Source organism: Equus caballus, chromosome 1 (genome assembly GCF_041296265.1).
Source record: "Equus caballus isolate H_3958 breed thoroughbred chromosome 1, TB-T2T, whole genome shotgun sequence".
Lineage (NCBI taxonomy): Eukaryota > Metazoa > Chordata > Mammalia > Perissodactyla > Equidae > Equus > Equus caballus.
The window spans coordinates 141,083,146-141,101,100 of record NC_091684.1 but is presented as its reverse complement, the minus strand read 5'-3'; the positions used below and the strand labels follow the sequence as shown (position 1 = coordinate 141,101,100).

The following is a 17,955-nucleotide window of genomic DNA, read 5'->3' as shown; positions in this document are numbered from 1 at the left end:
GGCATTATATTCACCTTTTCCATTCTTCTGTTCTTCCATTATAGTTTACACTGTAATTTTGACTAAATCAATTCTTAGTATTTATAGTATGACAATTAAAAGCTACTTACAGCTGTGCCACAAAGTATACCATGGTTATCTTTCCTTCCCTGTAGAATTTCTTGTTTTCCTTGAAATTAATTATCTTTTAAAATGTATCTTTACTTAGCTTTTTATACATTAGTTGCTGATCACTAATTCTAACCAAACTCTCTCATTTTTCTAAACAGCTACTTTCAAGATATTGACATATCAGTATCCTGGTCATTTCATCATTTTACTAAAATTGCTCTCTAAGCCTCCGGACCAGCTCTGTTTGGGACAGGCTAGCCTCTTCTACTGGCGTCCTAGGATCTCCTAACTTTACCATTATTTTGGAGAGTCCCTTTACTTCTCTCCTGTGTTGAATCTCTTATTTCCTTGATTCCATATCTTCCTCTTTCTTGGTTTACTCACTCATTTTCATAGTGGATATCCTCCTGCAGCTTCATAAGAAAGGGTGCATGAGAAGTAAAATTTTTGAGACTATTGATTTTTGAAAATATCTTTATTCTATATTCCAACCAGACTGACAGTTTGGCTGAGTATAGAATTCCAGGTTGGAAAAAATTTTCCCTTAGAATTTTAAAGGCATTGTACATTACCTTCTGATTCCAGTATTGCCATTCAAAAATAGAAGCTACATATACTAATGCCTGACTTTTTCTTTGCATATGACTGTTTTTTCCTTCTGAGAGCTTGAAAGATCTTCTCTTTGTCCTCAGTGTTCTGAAATTTCATAATGATGTACCCTTGTGTGGTTCTGTCATCCATTATGCTGGGTACTCAGTGAGCCCTTCTGATCAGGAAACAAGTCTTTATGAGTTCTGGAAAATTTTGTCAATGATTTCCTCTCCTCCAGTTTCTCTGTCCTCTCTCTGGAAGTCCCATTATTTAGAAATTGGACCTCTTGGACTCTCCTTAAATCTTCTAATTGTTTTCTACTATTTTCTTTTTTTTTTTTTTTTGAGGAAGATTAGCCCTGAGCTAACATCTGCTGCCAATCCTCCTCTTTTTGCTGAGGAAGTCTGGCCCTGAGCTAATATCCATGCCCATCTTCCGCCACTTTCTATGTGGGACACCTACCACAGCATGGCTTGCCAAGCATCTGGGATCCGAACTGGTGAACCCCGGGCTGCCGAAGTGGAACGTGCGAACTTAACCACTGCACCACCAGGCCAGCCCCTATTTTCATCACTCCCTCTCTTTGCTCTATTTTCTGAGAGTCTTCCTCACAAATTCATCTTCCAAACTACTGAGTTTAAAATTTTTGTCTACAATATTATGTTTTTAATTTCCAAGAGCTCTTTTTTGATTTGCTCTTATAATGTTCCTTTTAAAAATAGCATCCTGTCCTTGTTTCACAGTTGCACTATCTTCTGCCTCTGAGGATATTAATAATAAGGGTTTTTTGGTTGCTGTTATTGTTTGCCTTGTTGGTCTCTATCTTACTAAAGGCTTTCCTCAGAAGTCTGATAACCCTTGATTGCTCAGATTTAAGAATGGGAGACTGCAAAGTTAACTGGCACTGTGAGTACAGGAGTGGGACTTTTACTTGTGGATCTACTGCAGAATGATGTGGCTAGGCCAATTCATTAGAAAAACCCTGTTGTCAGTATGCTCAGATGTTGTCTTTGGGCTGGTCAGATTCCCCAGAGCTGACTCAATCTCCTGCCTGGAAGGGACATACCTGGCTATCAGCATTCTGAAGCACTAAATGAGGAAAGCAGGCACTCAGTATGTTCACTTTCATTTAATCTCCCTTTTTTCAGTATAGCACTCTGTCCCCAAACATGCCTCATATCCCCTAACCCAGAGACCCTCTATATTGCCCTCTCCAAAGAATAAATCTTTGGTCTTTGCTGGGGAGAGCGAAAGCACTTTTAGGTATCTCTGGCTTCTTAAACAGACTTTCAACGAATCTTCTTTATTTTAGCACATGCCCTTCCACACTCACAAGCACCCAAGGGCCAATTTCTGAGCCTTTTGGGAATTCCCCAGTGTAAATAGGCTCTCAGCTTTCCCCTCTCTTGGCTCAGGATTCAGTTTTCTTAGGACTCCTAAGTCACTTAATAATTGCCCATCTGCTTTGCAGCTTCTAACATTTTGTTGTTGTTACCTCTTCTGTTTTCTCCATCCTTATATGGATTTACACCTTTAAAAAAAATCCCTTTATCATTCCTTTACAGGTGTTTCAAGATAGGGTGAGAATTCATCTGTATGTTCAAGCCATCATTTTTACCTAGATGTTCTTAAGAGGTTTTTACAGGGCCAAAGCTGTCTTCTAACTTTCAGTGAATAACACCATCTTCAGTGAATCATTCCATGTAAAAGCATATCCTAGACAACCAAGCCTACTAAGATGTATTTCTACGTGCAAAAGGCTTGCCTACTCCATCACAAGAATTTCTATTTGGTAGCTCTGGGTTTCACTTGAGGGCCCAAACTGATGGTGTAACTAACCAGTATGAGAAGAATATTTAGGTTAAGATTAGTAAAACAGTGATATAAGAAAAGTTACACAAGATGTTCTTATGTACTAGAGAGAATAGAGATTCAAAATAGTCCAAATGAAATCAGAAATAATTCTCCAAGACCACACTTATTCCAGGGAGACAAAAGAAACAGCCCAGCTTCTTGAGTACCCACTCAGAAACAGCTGACTTGGACCAATTAACATTCTCATCTTATGCGCTAAGGCATATATCATAATGGAATGAGCTACATATGCAGTCCTCGATCCAAAAAATACTTATTCTAGACGTTTCAGGTCGATACAAATTCACAGACTTGATACTAACAGACTTCTACCTTGACATCATTTTTATGGTTTATCATGAGTGGATCAAGGTTGTAGTAGTAGTTTAACCAGAAATCATTATCAGAAATCATACAGACATTTCTTAAGCAATGACAACAACCAGCAATCATCTCAACAAGTGACTCTTACAAGTCCATGTAGGCAGAAAATCAGCACATAGATATTCAGTTAACTATAGAAGCAGCTCAACCTTGCTAAAGGTTTCCATTCTAAAGGAACTTGAGTTTCAGAAGCAAGCCAACATTCTACTAGCCAAGATGGGAAGGCCAGGAAAAGGCAATAAAGGCAGTAAGTACCTGCACTGATCCCCCATGGCGGTCTGCAGCCAAGTGAGACGTCAGGTACGAGGTATTGGTCTGCCGGCTGGGCTGGATTTCCCATTCTCCTCGGCGCTCTGACGATGCAGTCTGCTCAGGCATTAGGAAGCATGAGAGCAAGATATGGAAGGAAAGGTGAAGCAACAGCAAGCAATAACAAAATCAAGTACATTAGTGTCCCTGAAGGTTTTGTTTTTGTTTTGGATTTTAAACTAACAACTGCTGCAAAGCACTAAGGAAAAAGTTAGCTTGGCTATATTCATTTCAGCCTGATGAGCCAATACACGACAATGTATAGCATACCATCCTCACCCAGACACAAACAATAATCATTAAAGAGGAAAAAAAATCAAAAGCTGGAAATCATCTTTTAGCTTCCATATTAGTAAAATTTCAGTAGCCACTAAGCAGAATGTTAAGATTGTTGGACAAAGGAACAATCATACTTACAAATCATTTTACTGATTAAAGATCCATCTAAATAAACAATAGTCAATACAGAAAACTCCTAGCATTAGGAATCAAGATAATATGCCTTTTCCTTTAATAGGGAGCCCACTAATCTCAACATAAACCTACAGGAGACTTTCAACTAAGACAAAATGAGCAGCAGCAGTGGCTGGAATATGCTTTCTTATCTAAAAGAATAAACAAAGTATCTCTTCAAAGGCAGGTTCACCAGTCAAGATTATGAAAAGATAGGGGGAAAAGTAAGGCTACAATGTTTCCCTGATTCTTCTAGCTAACAGCCTCTAGACTTGAATCAGAAAAAATTTAGATATGACTACTATGAATTATTTTCTTCTGGAAAGCAAAAGGCAGATCTTTTCCCAGCAAAAGGAAGGCTTTCAATTCAAAATCTTTTTGAGTTCCGCTTTTATCTTTGCTATCATTCAGGCTCTCTTCATTCCTTCTTTACCTGTTTTTTAGATCTCACACTATTCTGATCTTGCTCATATGTGATTTTTGTTCTGAAGAATCTGTTTAGATGCCTCTTCCCCTGTGCCAGATGGCTGAGGAGGTGTTAACATCATGATGCTCAGCTGTAACAGTCCTAAGGCTCTACAAAAATGAAAAATGAGGAGTTGGAGAGGCAGCAACGAGGGATTAGTAAATCAAATTTTAATTGCTGCTGATATAAACAGCAGCAGGGGTCGGGATGTGATACTGCTGCTCTACATGAAAACCAGTAAAGATGCTATAAATCTTAGAAATGTTCATCGCTACAAACGTTGTATTCTAGAAAAAAGAAAGAGAGTGAACAAGTAGTGGTTTGAGGCTCCATACTCACTCTCCCCATTCTGTATCTCACTGACAAGAGTTGTTTAAAGCTCATCTATAAGTCACCAAAAAGACTTTCCCCATTAAAGAACAAAAAGGCCTCATACAGGAGCTACAACTTACTCATCTTCTTTATTAATGGAATATGAAGTCACATGGATAACAGCACTATGAAGGATCATGTTTTCTGACAGTCCTCAGGGAATGAGCATATTCTGTAACAAGGCAGCTGTATTAACTTGCTTGCTACATACTCTTACAAAAGAGGGCTTTGGTTTTTTATTGCTAGTCACATTTGAGAGAATCAAAGCTACCCAAAATATCCTCCCCTCCAATTATATCTGTCAACAGAAGCTCAGATGTTTCATTTTCCAAAATAAGACTGTGGTTTATAACATAATCATAACTATTTTATAAACTTATTGACATTATCATATCCTCAGAGCACTTAATCTCATTTACTCTCGCTACTAGAGAATTGAGAATAAATCTGTTCTAATATTATAAGTAATATCTGTAACTAATATCTACTAGTGATAGCTTCTTCAGTTCTCTCTAGGACTTTTTGATTTTTTATAACATTTAAGTAGAATATTTAAGCTCCTAAACTACTATACAAAACTGTCAGTTCTCAAAAAATTTAAATGCTTAAAAAATATCCAGACATTTATAAGCCATTTGGTGGTGTTTTGAGTTCTATGATATATGTGCAATGCAATTACTTCTCTTATGCATGCTCTCTGTTTTGCATTTGTTTTTAAGGCAGATAAATTTGAAAATGGCAAGAAATGTACATATAACATACGCTTTTTTTTTTCCTGTTTTTTCTCCCCCTAGTACACAGTTGTATATTTTTTCAGTTGTGGGTCCTTCTAGTTGTGGCATGTGGGATGCCTGCCGCCTCAATGTGGCCTGATGAGCGGTGCCACGTCCGCGCCCAGGTGCCAAACCAGTGAAAACACTAGGCCGCCAAAGCAGAGTAAGTGAACTTAACTACTTGGCCATGGGGCTGGCTCCACTTATATGGTTTTAAGCTTAACAAAATCCTGGAGAGCTGATCAATGATTATTTCCATTTTTACTAAAATACATATCGGAAGTCTGGTTTGATGCTACTGTCTGATTCACAGGGCTGTGTACTTGTTTATATCCATTCTAGCCAAATAAGTAATTTGTTGAAAGAATTAAAATTTTTGTCTAAATGAAAATAGCAAGCCATTTTTCAAAGGCCTAAAAGTTACACTCCATCTCCATCCTAAAATCAATGTACTTTTTACCTTTTAAAGAGAGAAAAATAATGTTAACATTCCAGATTAGTTCATAAATGCTTCTACTGTGACAAATGAAGAACACACTGTGCCATACTATTGCCCTCTAATGCCTTCTATATTCACTGAAACCAACAAAACCAAGTGACAGACGTGAACCTGGGGTTGTTGGTTTATTACGTTGGGAAATACTTTTCACTGTAATGTTAAACTCTATGGCTATTCTTTTCTGGAATTTAAGGGCTTGGACTGGTATCTAGAAGTTGCTGTAGTAGAAAAGGTCATTTGCCAGTTTCAGAAAGCGACTGAGTGCCTAGGAGCTAGATGAAACCAAGGAATGTCAACAACTACAGTATTCTGCTAGTGTACCTTCCCCTGAAAAGTATTCTAGACAATACTGTGTACACACGGGTTATGATTAGGCATAATCAGCACAGGAGCTAGTTACACTGAGCAAACCAGTAAAAGAGAGAGGCATGTAAGCCCTTCACTCTTTAAAGATCACTCACGCACACATATCTATCTAAAAGGCAATCAGGAACGTCCATGGGCAGAAGAGTCATTCAGCAAAATCAATCTCTATGCATTACTTGAAAGGCAAAGGTCCACATGGAGTGTGTAAATCCCCAAAGGCAGGAGCAGGAATCTCAAGTAGTGGAAATTCCTTGGGGGATCGCTTTAAAATCTTCAGTTGTGATTGCACTACCTGCGTGGAAATGCTTGGTTTACTATCCAGTAGGAGAATGTGGAAACAAGAAAGCAGCAATCCAGCACAGCATAAATCAAAGGCAAAACTAACAAAAAATACTTAAGGGAAAACACAGAAGCCTGGTGTACAAAGTCAAAACTACCACCTGTGCCTATGGCAGGGGAAACAAATCTCTCCCATCAGTCATTTGGCAGGGATGAATGGACAGACAGTAAGGAGAACGACAAGAGGGCAGGAAAACAGTCTGAAAACACCTCAGATGCCACCCATCTATTGGCTTAAAAATTACTTCAAATTCTTATAGGAGATAAAGCTACTGTTCCGAAGCAAAAGGCAGGAAAACATCTTTCTCTTGCTGTACCAAACAAGTCACCAATCCTATTCTTTAAGGTATTTTGAAAAATTAATTTTGATGACATTTACAAAGAACTTTATCCATTTCACTTTACAGCTCCCCAAAGACTTTAAAAGTTGCCATCTATACAGATCTTTTCGGCCTCCCATGTTAGTCTTCTAGGCCTCATTATATAATTATTGTCTTCAACTATAATTAACAAGACTAGAGACTGAATAGTACCAAAACGTTAGCAATGGATACACTAGATTACCAAGACAAAAAAAATTTTTTTTTAATGTAGTAGGGCTAAGATGGAGGAAGAAAGAATGGGGCAGGAAGAACGATAAAGGGAGCATGTTAAAAAAATTGAGGGAGTATATTAGACCTTAGATGTGAAATGAAAAAAAGCTGGCAGAGTTATTGAAATGTATACTTTAACAAAATTAAAAACTTCCATTAAACTCATGAAATAGAACCTATTTTCCTATGCCACACAGGGATTATTCTTGCAACCTTGTCACATGTGCAAACAGTGACTTCCTGTATTCTACAAACTTGATCAAATATCAGGGATGTTTGAAAATCGCTGGTAACAACTTGGAAAAGATTATTCCCAAGTTCAATATTATGTAGGCCCAGAGAGCCAGGAGTATCAATTCTGTGAAGCTCTGAGAAAAATCACAGGACCTATCCAAGAGGTTTGGAACTCTCTCCTCAAACCCTGCCCTATTCTTATTCAAAATGGTATAAGACACCTCCCCTAGGGAAGGATGACTTATTTAAGATAGGGTTACTCTAGAATCACCTTCCTACGAGGAGGTGCTTCATGACACAGGGTATCTGCTGAAATAAAAAATATTGAAGAATGCACACAGACAGAAGAAAACTTTTAATTTGGAATTAAAAGCAGAGGTGAGAGCAGCAATTAGGTGACAAAATGGGAGATGCTAAAAAAAGGACTGTATTTCAGTTTTGCACTTGTTTGTTTCAATGTCCCCCTTGGAGTTAAGGTCCTAGAAATAAGGAGGGAAAGCCCCATTCTGCATTAAGCTCTATGCGGGAGAGTGGCAGGGCCAGTGTGCAATCTTCACACCTGAGCTCCTGCTAGACAGCAGGCAGCAAGTTAGGAAATTACACACAGATCAGAAGGAGGCAAATTATCTCCAAGCAAACTCCTCTGCCCCTTCAACCAGCAAAGTCTGAACCTTGCTGAAAATAAAGCAGTACTCTGTGAAACGAAGGGAATAGAGAATTAATCAGCCCTTTTTTTTTTTTTTAAGGCTACTGGACTTCTAAAAAAAATAATAAAGATTTTATTTTATGAAGATCTCTGACCATCTTGGCTACTTAGCAATCTGGCCTAATTTCTCCTTTGGAAAAGCTAAGCTTATAACAAGCTTCATTCGTAAGCACCACAGCTCTAAGCCACAACATATTTTTCTAAGGCTACATATTCCTTAAATCTAATCCCTTGGAGTTGGAGCCTGGATACAAACAAACAAACAAATCTGAACTACTCTCTTATGTGGGGCACATCTTCTTCAGAACTAAATATGATTTGACCCTTTTAAGATTTGTTGTTTATTTCTCGTGTGTTTATAAAGTACTGAATTTAAATATCGTTCTTCTGGAAGGATGAGGGATCAGTTTTACTGATCTCTGATTCATACTTTCCTGCCTAGTCAAACTGGAGAATATGCAAGCAAACACTTCATCTAGTAAAAAAATTACAAAGAACAAACTCTTTCCCTTAAACATACTGTGCATATAAAAATGAGTAAGTGGGGCCGGCCCGGTGGCGCAGAGGTTAAGTTCGAACGTTCCGCTTCGGCAGCCCAGCTGGTTCGGATCCCGGGTACGGACATGGCACCACTTGGCAAGCCATGCTGTGGTGGGCATCCCACATATAAAGTAGAGGAAGATGGGCAAGGATGGGAGCTCAGGGCCAGTCTTCTCAGCAAAAAGAGGAGGATTGGCAGCAGATGTTAGCTCAGGGCTAATCTTCCTCAAAAAAAAAAAGTAACATTTTGGGAGTCAATATTATCAGGGGTAGGATACCATGTCCGGTAGAGTTTAATAGTTCTTGATGGCCAATCTGACTCTTTTCAACCTCTAAACAGATCTGTTCTCCTTAACTTTCTAGGCCAAATATCCCTTCTTCATATGCCCACAGAAAACCTACCAAATAAAAGGGGTCAATGGGAGAAAAAGGAAACTATCAAAATTGCCGAACCATGTAGTAAATGTCTGTGTAGCATTTACTTGAGTTAGGACTGTCACAAGCTTAAAGTTCTGAAAGAGCAGGAAGCATGTTGCTGCATGCACATCCTAGTCAACGCAATATTCTATATTTAGTGTGTTGAACAAACACAGAATAAAACCTTTGACAGTACAACCTACTGTCCTCCAATATTAGATCTCTGGATATTGGCAGGACCCACGTCCTGATCGAATTTGATCGGAGACTGCAAGGGAAGCTTTGCCAGGTAGAAATAAACAGAACTATTAAATTTTTCATCCCCTTCCTGATGAATAGTAATGCAGAGTTCTTTAGAGGGGAACCAGAGCCATGGCAAGATTTACTATCTTTGGAACTGGGAAAAGACAAAAACCAAGGGTAAAATGGTAGAAAAGACTAGTCCATTGGGATCTTCCTGAATGGACCTAGCTTTTAGGGATATTTATTCTATCCAAACCCATGATTTAATTATCATTTTCTAGCTGGGTAAAATTAACATTCAAAAAGTTGTTCTTGAGCATCTGATACTAAAACAGTTTTAAAAGACAGATCCAATATAGTGAGTTTAAATGCAGTTCTTTGGGAACCATATTTGGGATCTATTACATCTAGGAACCAAACAGTACTCAATTCAATACACTGCCAATCTAGACCGCAAAGCAAATTTCCCCTGAAAATTCTCATTGTGATGGAGAAGAACTAATACAACTGCCTGGACTGACTTTGCAGCAAGAAGCCTGCTGTGTTTCTTTGCACCCTTCCCCTTCAGCAGACAATGCAGCCCCTACTCTGGCTGCCAAACAAGGCAGAATGGTTCTTTGTAGAAAGAGAAAACAAATGGGAAGAAAAGCTTAAAAATTACTTTTCATGGAAAGATAAACAAAAATCTATATTTTAAACAGACATCTGATTTCATCTCAGCTCCTCATTTGACAGATTCATTCATTCATTCATTCATTCATTTATCCAGTGCCTCCTATTCCACATATTGTTTAGGTGCTAAGGGTACAGCAATGAAGAAAATAAAAATTTCAGCCCTTACAAGGATTACATTTGAGAAAGCTGAGGCCTCCCAAAAGGTTAAATGTCCTATGGCCAAAGTCTCAAGATAAGCTAAAACCAAGTTCTGAGCCCTTCTTCTTTCTCTTCCTGCTCTATGTATGGCACTGAACACAGCTTATTAATCATCAGTCTCACACAACTGATAGGTAGATTTACCCAGAATAAGGAGACTCTTTAGGCACTATCATCAACATCATCTCCATGCCTTGACTTTCAAATATCTCTCTAGTTTTCTTTTGAGAGCTATCTTCTGTGTGCTAGCTACCTTCAGCTGGAATGTACTGCCAGTATTTAAAACTCAAGATGCTTAAATTCAAATTCCAAATAAGTTTCTCCCTCAACTTTCTCATCTGTAGTAATAGTTAACACCTGCTTCCAAATTATCCAGGCTTAAAATCTCAGCAACAGCTTTAACTTATCCTTCTCCCTCAACCCTGGCCTATTATGGGGGCTGCCAATTCTGGTACATTATATCTCTGTAACACTTTTCAATTCCATTTCATTTTCACTACTATAACCCATCTAGCCCCTCTTGACCTCTTAAGGGAACTCATTGTCCTCTTATTGGTCTCTATGCTGGCTACCAGGCTGTTACCACCTTCTGTGCCAAAAGATTTCTAAAGGAAAGTTTTGATCATATCACCCCTCTGTTCAAAACCCTTTAGTACCTATTCCTAACTGAAATTAAGTACCAACTCTCCAGCCTAGCATTCCAGGAGTTTCATGAAATTGTTCCAACCTATTTTCCTAGCCTTGTCTCCTTTATTCACACCATATATTCTAGCAAAGTGAAACGAGATACAGTCATGTGACACATAACATTTCAGTCAATGACAAACCACATATATGATGGTGGTCCCTTAAGATTAGTACCATATAGCCTAGGTGTGTAGCAGGCTATACCACCTAAATTTGTGTAAGCAGACTCAATGGTGTTCGCACAATGACGAAATCACCTAACGACGCATTTCTCAGAACGTATCTCTGTTGCTAAGTGACGCATGACTGTAATTTGTTGTTGCTCATATTTTCTTTTTGCCCGGAATGTCTCTTTCATTTCCACTTAAGTCTTCCAAGAGGATTTCAAATACATCTCCTTTCATGAAACTCTTCGTCATGCTTGGACTAGATGAAATGCTTCCTTTTTCCAATCCCTGACGATAACAATTTGCGACTTGGGATGCTTATCTGTTCTGCCTTGTGTTATAGTTATCTGGCTACCTGGCTTATCTGCTTGTCAGTTCTTTGAGGACCAGAACTCCTTACATACTTTTCTTGGCATCTCCAGGACACACTTTCATGCAGCAGGTCCTTAGTTAGATTTACTGAGTCAAAGTTGCTGAAAAAAGGTTAGCCATCCCTAAAGTAAATACCTTTCAATCTCTCTCAAGCAGAGATTTTACTTTCTTCCTTTGCTGTCTCAAGACTTGAAAAGAATTAGTCTAAAAAGTCATACTGCTTGTAATACCTAGTCATAAAAGGGATGTATTTGGCTGCAATTTTTTTTAAATAAATAAAAGCGTAAGAAAATAATGCAAAAGATGGAACAAAAGCAATGAGACCACAAATTAAGATACAGTATAAAGGCTGAACAGACACTAGAAACCCATTTACCTACAGTGCACAATGGAGAAAGAATTCTACCCAGCAAGGATTCAGAATCCTGCTGGGAAGGAGGACTAAAACTTGCATTAATGTGGGGGAATTTCAATTCCTTAGCGGCCATGGGATACTAAAAGCCCTAAAAGGAAAGAAAAATCAGAGACGTTCAAGATTCAACTTTTCAAAAAGAAGCTTACTACCTTGCAAATGAGGTTTCCTAATTACATATGCTGGTGTAATGACCTTTCACTTAAAAGTACACTGAAATTCACTGTACTTTTACTTAGATACTAAGTATGACCTCAGTTTTCACCCTGGCAATCTAGGTTTTCAATCTTCTCTTTTTCCACACTTTTAAAATTCATTAAATAAATAGCAGGACTGATTATGAATTCACTGACACAGAAAAGGCAAGGGAAACTAAAGGAAACATATTTTAGCTTTAAAATATTCTAAAAACATAAAGCAGGCAGATATGTTGATTATGACTTGACTAACCACTTAAATAATTTTTTCTTTCCATACCTTTTCTATTTATATACACTTTTCATTATAAGGTAAACTAACTTCATTATATAATTGTTTGGAAAAATATTACCCACAATACTACCACTTTCAACACTACTACTGTTCATACTTTGGCATTATTTCCTCCCATTGATTTTCTCATTTTCCCTTCCCGTGAGAGGAAATAAGGAGGTATTTCTAACTTTGTATTCTGATTTCTTCACACAAACCATAAACATTTTCAGGTTGCAACAACTTTTCCTAAATATTATTTTAAGTGGCTAAATAATATTCCCCCGAATAAATACATTACAATTCACCTTATTATAACCCAGTTTATTCAATAAAGAATTTGGGTTGGATCCATAACCATTCCCTTATAACTGGATAGGTGGATCATTTCTAAAACTTTGCTACAAATGACACTGTAACAGTTCCACGCATATGACTGAATCTATTCTTGGGTTGTTTTATTATGACTAATCAGTAAGAATAAGAAGTAAGATTATTCTATCAGAGAGGACAGTAACTTTACCAAATTACCTTCTAGAGAATTTGTAATAATTTTCAAAGTCAAGAGCAATGTATGAGAGTGTCAATTTAACTGCGCACTCAACTATACTTTTTAAAAAGGGGGTAGGAGAGCACAATTGCAGAAGTCAACAATATTCTGTTGTCAAGTCAAAAGTCAGTCAAACTATAATTCTTAGCCAACTTCTTTGATTAAAGTATGTAACTATGGACCCAATTAACTTACACCGTTTGCTAAACCCCATCTTTTTGCCTACCTACTCTCTCTTTTATCTATTCTCTATTGCATAGATTTCCTTCCTTTAAACATTTTTTCCTTACCCATCAAGCCACATATTTTGCCAAGAGTATGTACTTATTGGTGATTCTATCTATATTTGTGTGATATACTTTTAAAATACTATTTTTAACCTATGTATTGTCACATGAGCATCTGTGAGATGATAAGTGTTTTTGCATTTTATTGTAAAAATGTCTGTGAATATAGAAAAGTGAGGTCAGGGGTGAGGGGAAGCAAACTAGTTTGACAGATGATAATGATTGTGTGTGTGTCTGTCTATGTATCATTCTTTGCTTATTTATCTACTGGGGTCCTCAATTTACTCTTAACAATATATGATATAAAGATAAAAATCGGCATATTTACTTTCCAGTTACCCCTTTCTTTAAATGTTGTCAAATGTTTTGATTTTTTTTTTTTTTATGTTTGCCTCCTCTGTCTTAAGGCTGAGAGAAGCCTCTCATCCAGACCACTAGTTTCCCAAACCATGAACAATGAAGGATGAATGACATGGCCTTCTCTGAAGTGGCCTAAAGCAAAGGTGAGTCTTCACAAGGTCCATCTTGGATCTTGTGCCCTAGAATTAACCTGGGTACGGGGACAGAGGTAGGGTGGAGGTGCCAGTTCACACCCACATCAGCTGGAAGTCCAAATTAACCAACCCTCTTAATCAGCAAGGAAAAACCAGCATTGGTGAGAGCTCCAAACTGGACTGCAGATGAGACCCAAAGTGGGCTACGCTGTACATCCTATTGTCCCGCAGGTCCTCTGGGCCTGTGGTAGACTGCCCCTTTCAGCCAACAGACTCTGACAGACCCAGATTCTCTAGAGTGGCTGCTTCATGGAAGGCACCTGGCCACATCTCAGTGCCATTACACAAGCCCTGAAGGATGCTAGAATGCCACACCATACCAGTGAGAAATGGCAAGCCCTTTGTCTTTAATTTTTATATTTACACTTAAGCAGAGAAGCTGAAGAATTTAGGTTTTAATATTAGCCACAAAGAAGGAGAATGTCTGACACAATGAAGGTCCAACACATACCTGGTTTCGTAGAGGCTGTTGCTGTGATGGCCGATCCCTGTGTGTGTGGCTTTCTCGAGTTACTGCAGATGCACCAGAATCTACATGAACTGACCCTACTGGAGTAGGCTGGAAAAATGTAACAAAAAGTCACATGGGGAAAACAGGTCCAACTTAATGCCTCTGCAAAGGACAGCATCATTCTAATTCTAATTCTAACAGAATAATAGTAATTATTATTTTCAGCCACCAAGGGCAGTTTCAAGTCTTCTTGTTTTCTCAGTTTGCTGATCTGCAAAAGGGAGGCAATAGTTCACTGAAGAGTAGCTTACCTTTGAAAATTAGAAAAATTCCTGCAGTCCTGTCTGTTAGCACGCTCTCAGGCCCTGTGGACCCCCGGCCAGAAGAGCAAATTCAAAAGTTTCCTGTGGTGCTGGGTTCCACTCCTACAGAAGTCTATTTGGCACCATAGCAGCTTATGCAGCAGCCCCAGCTTATAGATCATTCAAATGAAAATTCTTCTTAAAAACTGACTTAAATTCCGATTATCTTAGGACATATTGGTCATAATCTTAAAAACATACGAAGAAGTTACTCCTGCTTCCTAACTCTAGTAAGAACAACCTATGGCATCACCCCAAAAAGGCTGTAAATGTAAAGTCCACAGTCAAAGGAGTGTTTTTTTCCACAGATTTAAGCAGAAAGTCTGGCAAGCTAAAGGGGTGAGGCAGTGCTGGTCTGAAGTGAGGAAGTAAAAAGAGGATACTTACAATAGGCCTCCCAACCCAATCATAGGCATAGTCAAAGGTGTAGCCTTTCCTTTCAAAGAGGTCTGTGAAGAGGGTCCGTAAATACTCATAGTCAGGTTTTTCAAAGAAGTCTAATCGCCTGACATAACGCAGGTAGGTTGCCATCTCCTCTGTTAGGAAAGAGATGAAAGGTCATGCTCATTAGCTGAATGCTTCCCATGGGGAGAAGGTCTGGGCCAAGCAAGGAATATTCATACAGACTATTTGACACTGGTGTTTTCTTTATGGACCAAATGAAAGTGATAAAATCGATCTTGGTCTAAACAACAGTAAAAGGAAATGTAAATTTTCTGGAGAACACCCTTATCTAGAGATACCAAGTCATGGTCTCTAACTACTTCAAAGCTCAGTTACATTGGTTGCAGCGTCCTTTTACCATCCTACCTGGAAAGTTTTCACAGAGAGCTTCAACAGGAGTATTCCTTTTGGTGTCACCAATTTTTTGATATCTCTCTTTTAATGTATCAGCCTGTAGAGAGTAAAGAGAGAAAGTTCTTTGGAAAGAGGCGTTAAGTATGGGAGGTCCAATACATTTGGGACACAATGGTTGTTTCAAACTGGCAGGATTTATTATACAGTCTTAATTTTTTCTCTCTAACACTAATAAATAAGAAATGTAGTAGAGATGATGCATTTAGATATGTACAAAACATCTGCTCTAGAAAGTTTTACTTGCAAATATATTTTGTAATCAGATAAACACCATCAAGTGTAATGAAATGAGTGGCAAGGATAAGAAAATAAAAATATCATGTGGCAATATTTTCAAAATTGCAGATTATTAATCACCCATGGCCACAGGGGTTCAAAAGTGATTCAGCCTTCTTCTTAGATCAGCTTTATGATAAGATTAAAAATACTGCGGGGGCCGGCCCCGTGGCTGAGCGGTTAAATTTGCGTGCTCCACTTCGGCGGCCCAGGGTTTGACCGTTCAGATCCTGGGTGCAGACATGGCACCGCTCATCAGGCCATGCTGAGGTGGCATCCCACATGCCACAACTAGAAGGACCCACAACTAAAATATGCAATTATGTACGGGGGGGATTTGGGGAGAAAAAAACAGAAAAAAAAATAAGAAGATTGGCAACAGTTGTTAGCTCAGGTGCCAATCTTTAAAAAAAAGAATAATATTGCTAATCAAAGTGGGGGCAGATAGATAGATGACTCCATAGCATATTTATTGTGAAGTTGAATAGAAAAAAGAACCAAAGGCAGAAAAAAAGGTCTTTCCACAACATGTTTCCAAAGGGAAAAACGTTATCTGTGATGCAGGGATGGCAAACAGACAGGTTTGATATATGACAGTGCCTCAAAGCAGCCAAGTCTGGTTTGCTGAGGACTGTAGACAGAGGGCTCCCTGGAGCCTGAATCAACAATGTCGTCTCAAGCGATTCTTGTAAGGCTCTACCTAGCCTGCTACACTCAAATTTAAGCCCAAATGTTCTAAAGTAAGTTGGAGAAATTTTAGATCTACAACTACCACTAAAAAGATTCATGGACAGCGAGCAAGTTTCAAGCAATTAAATAATAAATAAATGCATTCTTTGGCTATATGGTGAGCAAATAGGGTGTGAAACTCTTCGACAGCTGTCAATATCAATGAGAAGATACACATGACTAGGAGAAGACCATGGAGTAGATGTTAGGAGAAGGATTTAAGGGGAAAGAAATAAAATCTACCCAAAGGGAAGGGGAAGAACTCTTAATTTTCAGGACAATGTCCTAGAAAGTACAGCAAAATGAATCCTTATGCCCTTCTGGAGGGAGGGAGGGGGTGTAGGAGTACCCAAAGCTACTGATTTTCTTTTCATACTAACACGTTGAAATAAATTACACCTCAAAAATATGTCTCAACTTAACTATCTGATAGGACTTAGAATGGATTAGAAGCTCACCATTTCCTAGTCTAATAGCCAAAGGAAGAGAGTAATTACAATGGTTATAATTATAATTAATAGTTAACTTTGACACAAATGCACCTACCTAAGGAAGGCTATTTATAAGTTTCGCGGTGAATGGCTGTTGTCTGCACAGGCATTTATTCAATAAAACACTTAAACAGGGATGTTAAACCTGAATTTTCATTTTAGTTCTGGTGGGCCCTTGGCCTATATAGGATGAACAAATATTTTTCAGTTCCCCTTAGGGGCACACCTAGCCCTGCTGGTCTTCTGGTAAAATGTGTAGCAGCTGCTGTCATCAGTTTGTTCCAGAAATTCCCCAACACACTGGGAACACTCTGCCTGCTACCTGATGGTAGTGGAGGAAGAACACTGACACAGAGAGAAGAGCAGCACTGCCAAGGCTGGGAGGGAATGAGGGAAGAGATTATGGAAAACCCCAAAACAAGGAAGGATTCAGAAGGGGGAGAAGAGCAAAAGCAGAGCTTCCAAAGCCCAGGTGAGCATTTACAATATAGGCTGACGTAAAGAGTTCCTGTTTCTCATCTCTGTAGCCAATATTCCCCTTTGTGCTTCTTACAGACATCAAGTCAGCAACCTCTTCATTAACAACTGAGTATTGAAACAAAGCCCTCCGCTGAGCACTTTCAAGGATACCTTGAGTCCTTGCCAGGGTAGGCTGCCTCGAAGGAAATACATGAACATATGGCCTAGGGCTTCCAAATCATCCCGTCGGCTTTGCTCTAAAAGGGAAGACAGATCATACATTATGTTTGCAGTTATTAAAGCAGAAAGGGCTTCAAACCAAGTAATCCCTTCAGAAACTCTTCTGCTCTGGAAAGGCTCTGCTTACAAATTCTCTGTATATCTAAACCAGGAGAGTATTTTAGATAAAACCAAAAACCAATGTGTACTCTTTTGACTAGATGGGTCATTAGCAAGGAAATACCAAGTGAAAAGAGACAATCCTAAACTAAAACCAAGTCCAAATTACTAAAAAGTGAATAACCACCTCTCACTCAACGCCGTTAGCTTCCTGAAAGTAAGATAATTTAAGTGAAATGTTATGTCCAGTATATGGGCTACAATTACCCTTTGGTTACCATCACAGAAAGTGAGCAGCAGATTACCCAGCTGAAGCTGTTAAAACAGTCCATTCTGGCTAGGCCTGAGAAGATGCAAGCTGCAGAAT

At 38.7% G+C, this 17,955-nt stretch overlaps 1 protein-coding gene across 37 annotated transcripts in view; it reads right to left on the bottom strand.

The window, feature by feature from the left end:
• Positions 1-17,955, bottom strand: part of CSNK1G1 (casein kinase 1 gamma 1) — a 189,430-nt gene that overhangs the window by 20,394 nt on the left and 151,081 nt on the right. For 16 of the 37 annotated variants that reach the window (XM_070234745.1, XM_023655548.2, XM_070234717.1 and 13 more), the window contains 5 exons: positions 17,421-17,506; positions 15,247-15,331; positions 14,824-14,972; positions 14,075-14,182; positions 3,196-3,306 (listed from right to left, as the gene is read on the bottom strand). In XM_070234745.1, coding sequence (XP_070090846.1) covers positions 3,196-3,306; positions 14,075-14,182; positions 14,824-14,972; positions 15,247-15,331; positions 17,421-17,506 — 539 coding nt within the window. Of the gene's footprint in view, positions 1-3,195; positions 3,307-4,135; positions 4,279-4,620; positions 4,713-14,074; positions 14,183-14,823; positions 14,973-15,246; positions 15,332-17,420; positions 17,507-17,955 lie in introns of all 37 variants that reach the window. The other 21 variants (XM_070234760.1, XM_070234737.1, XM_070234784.1 and 18 more) reach the window with 3 other exon arrangements.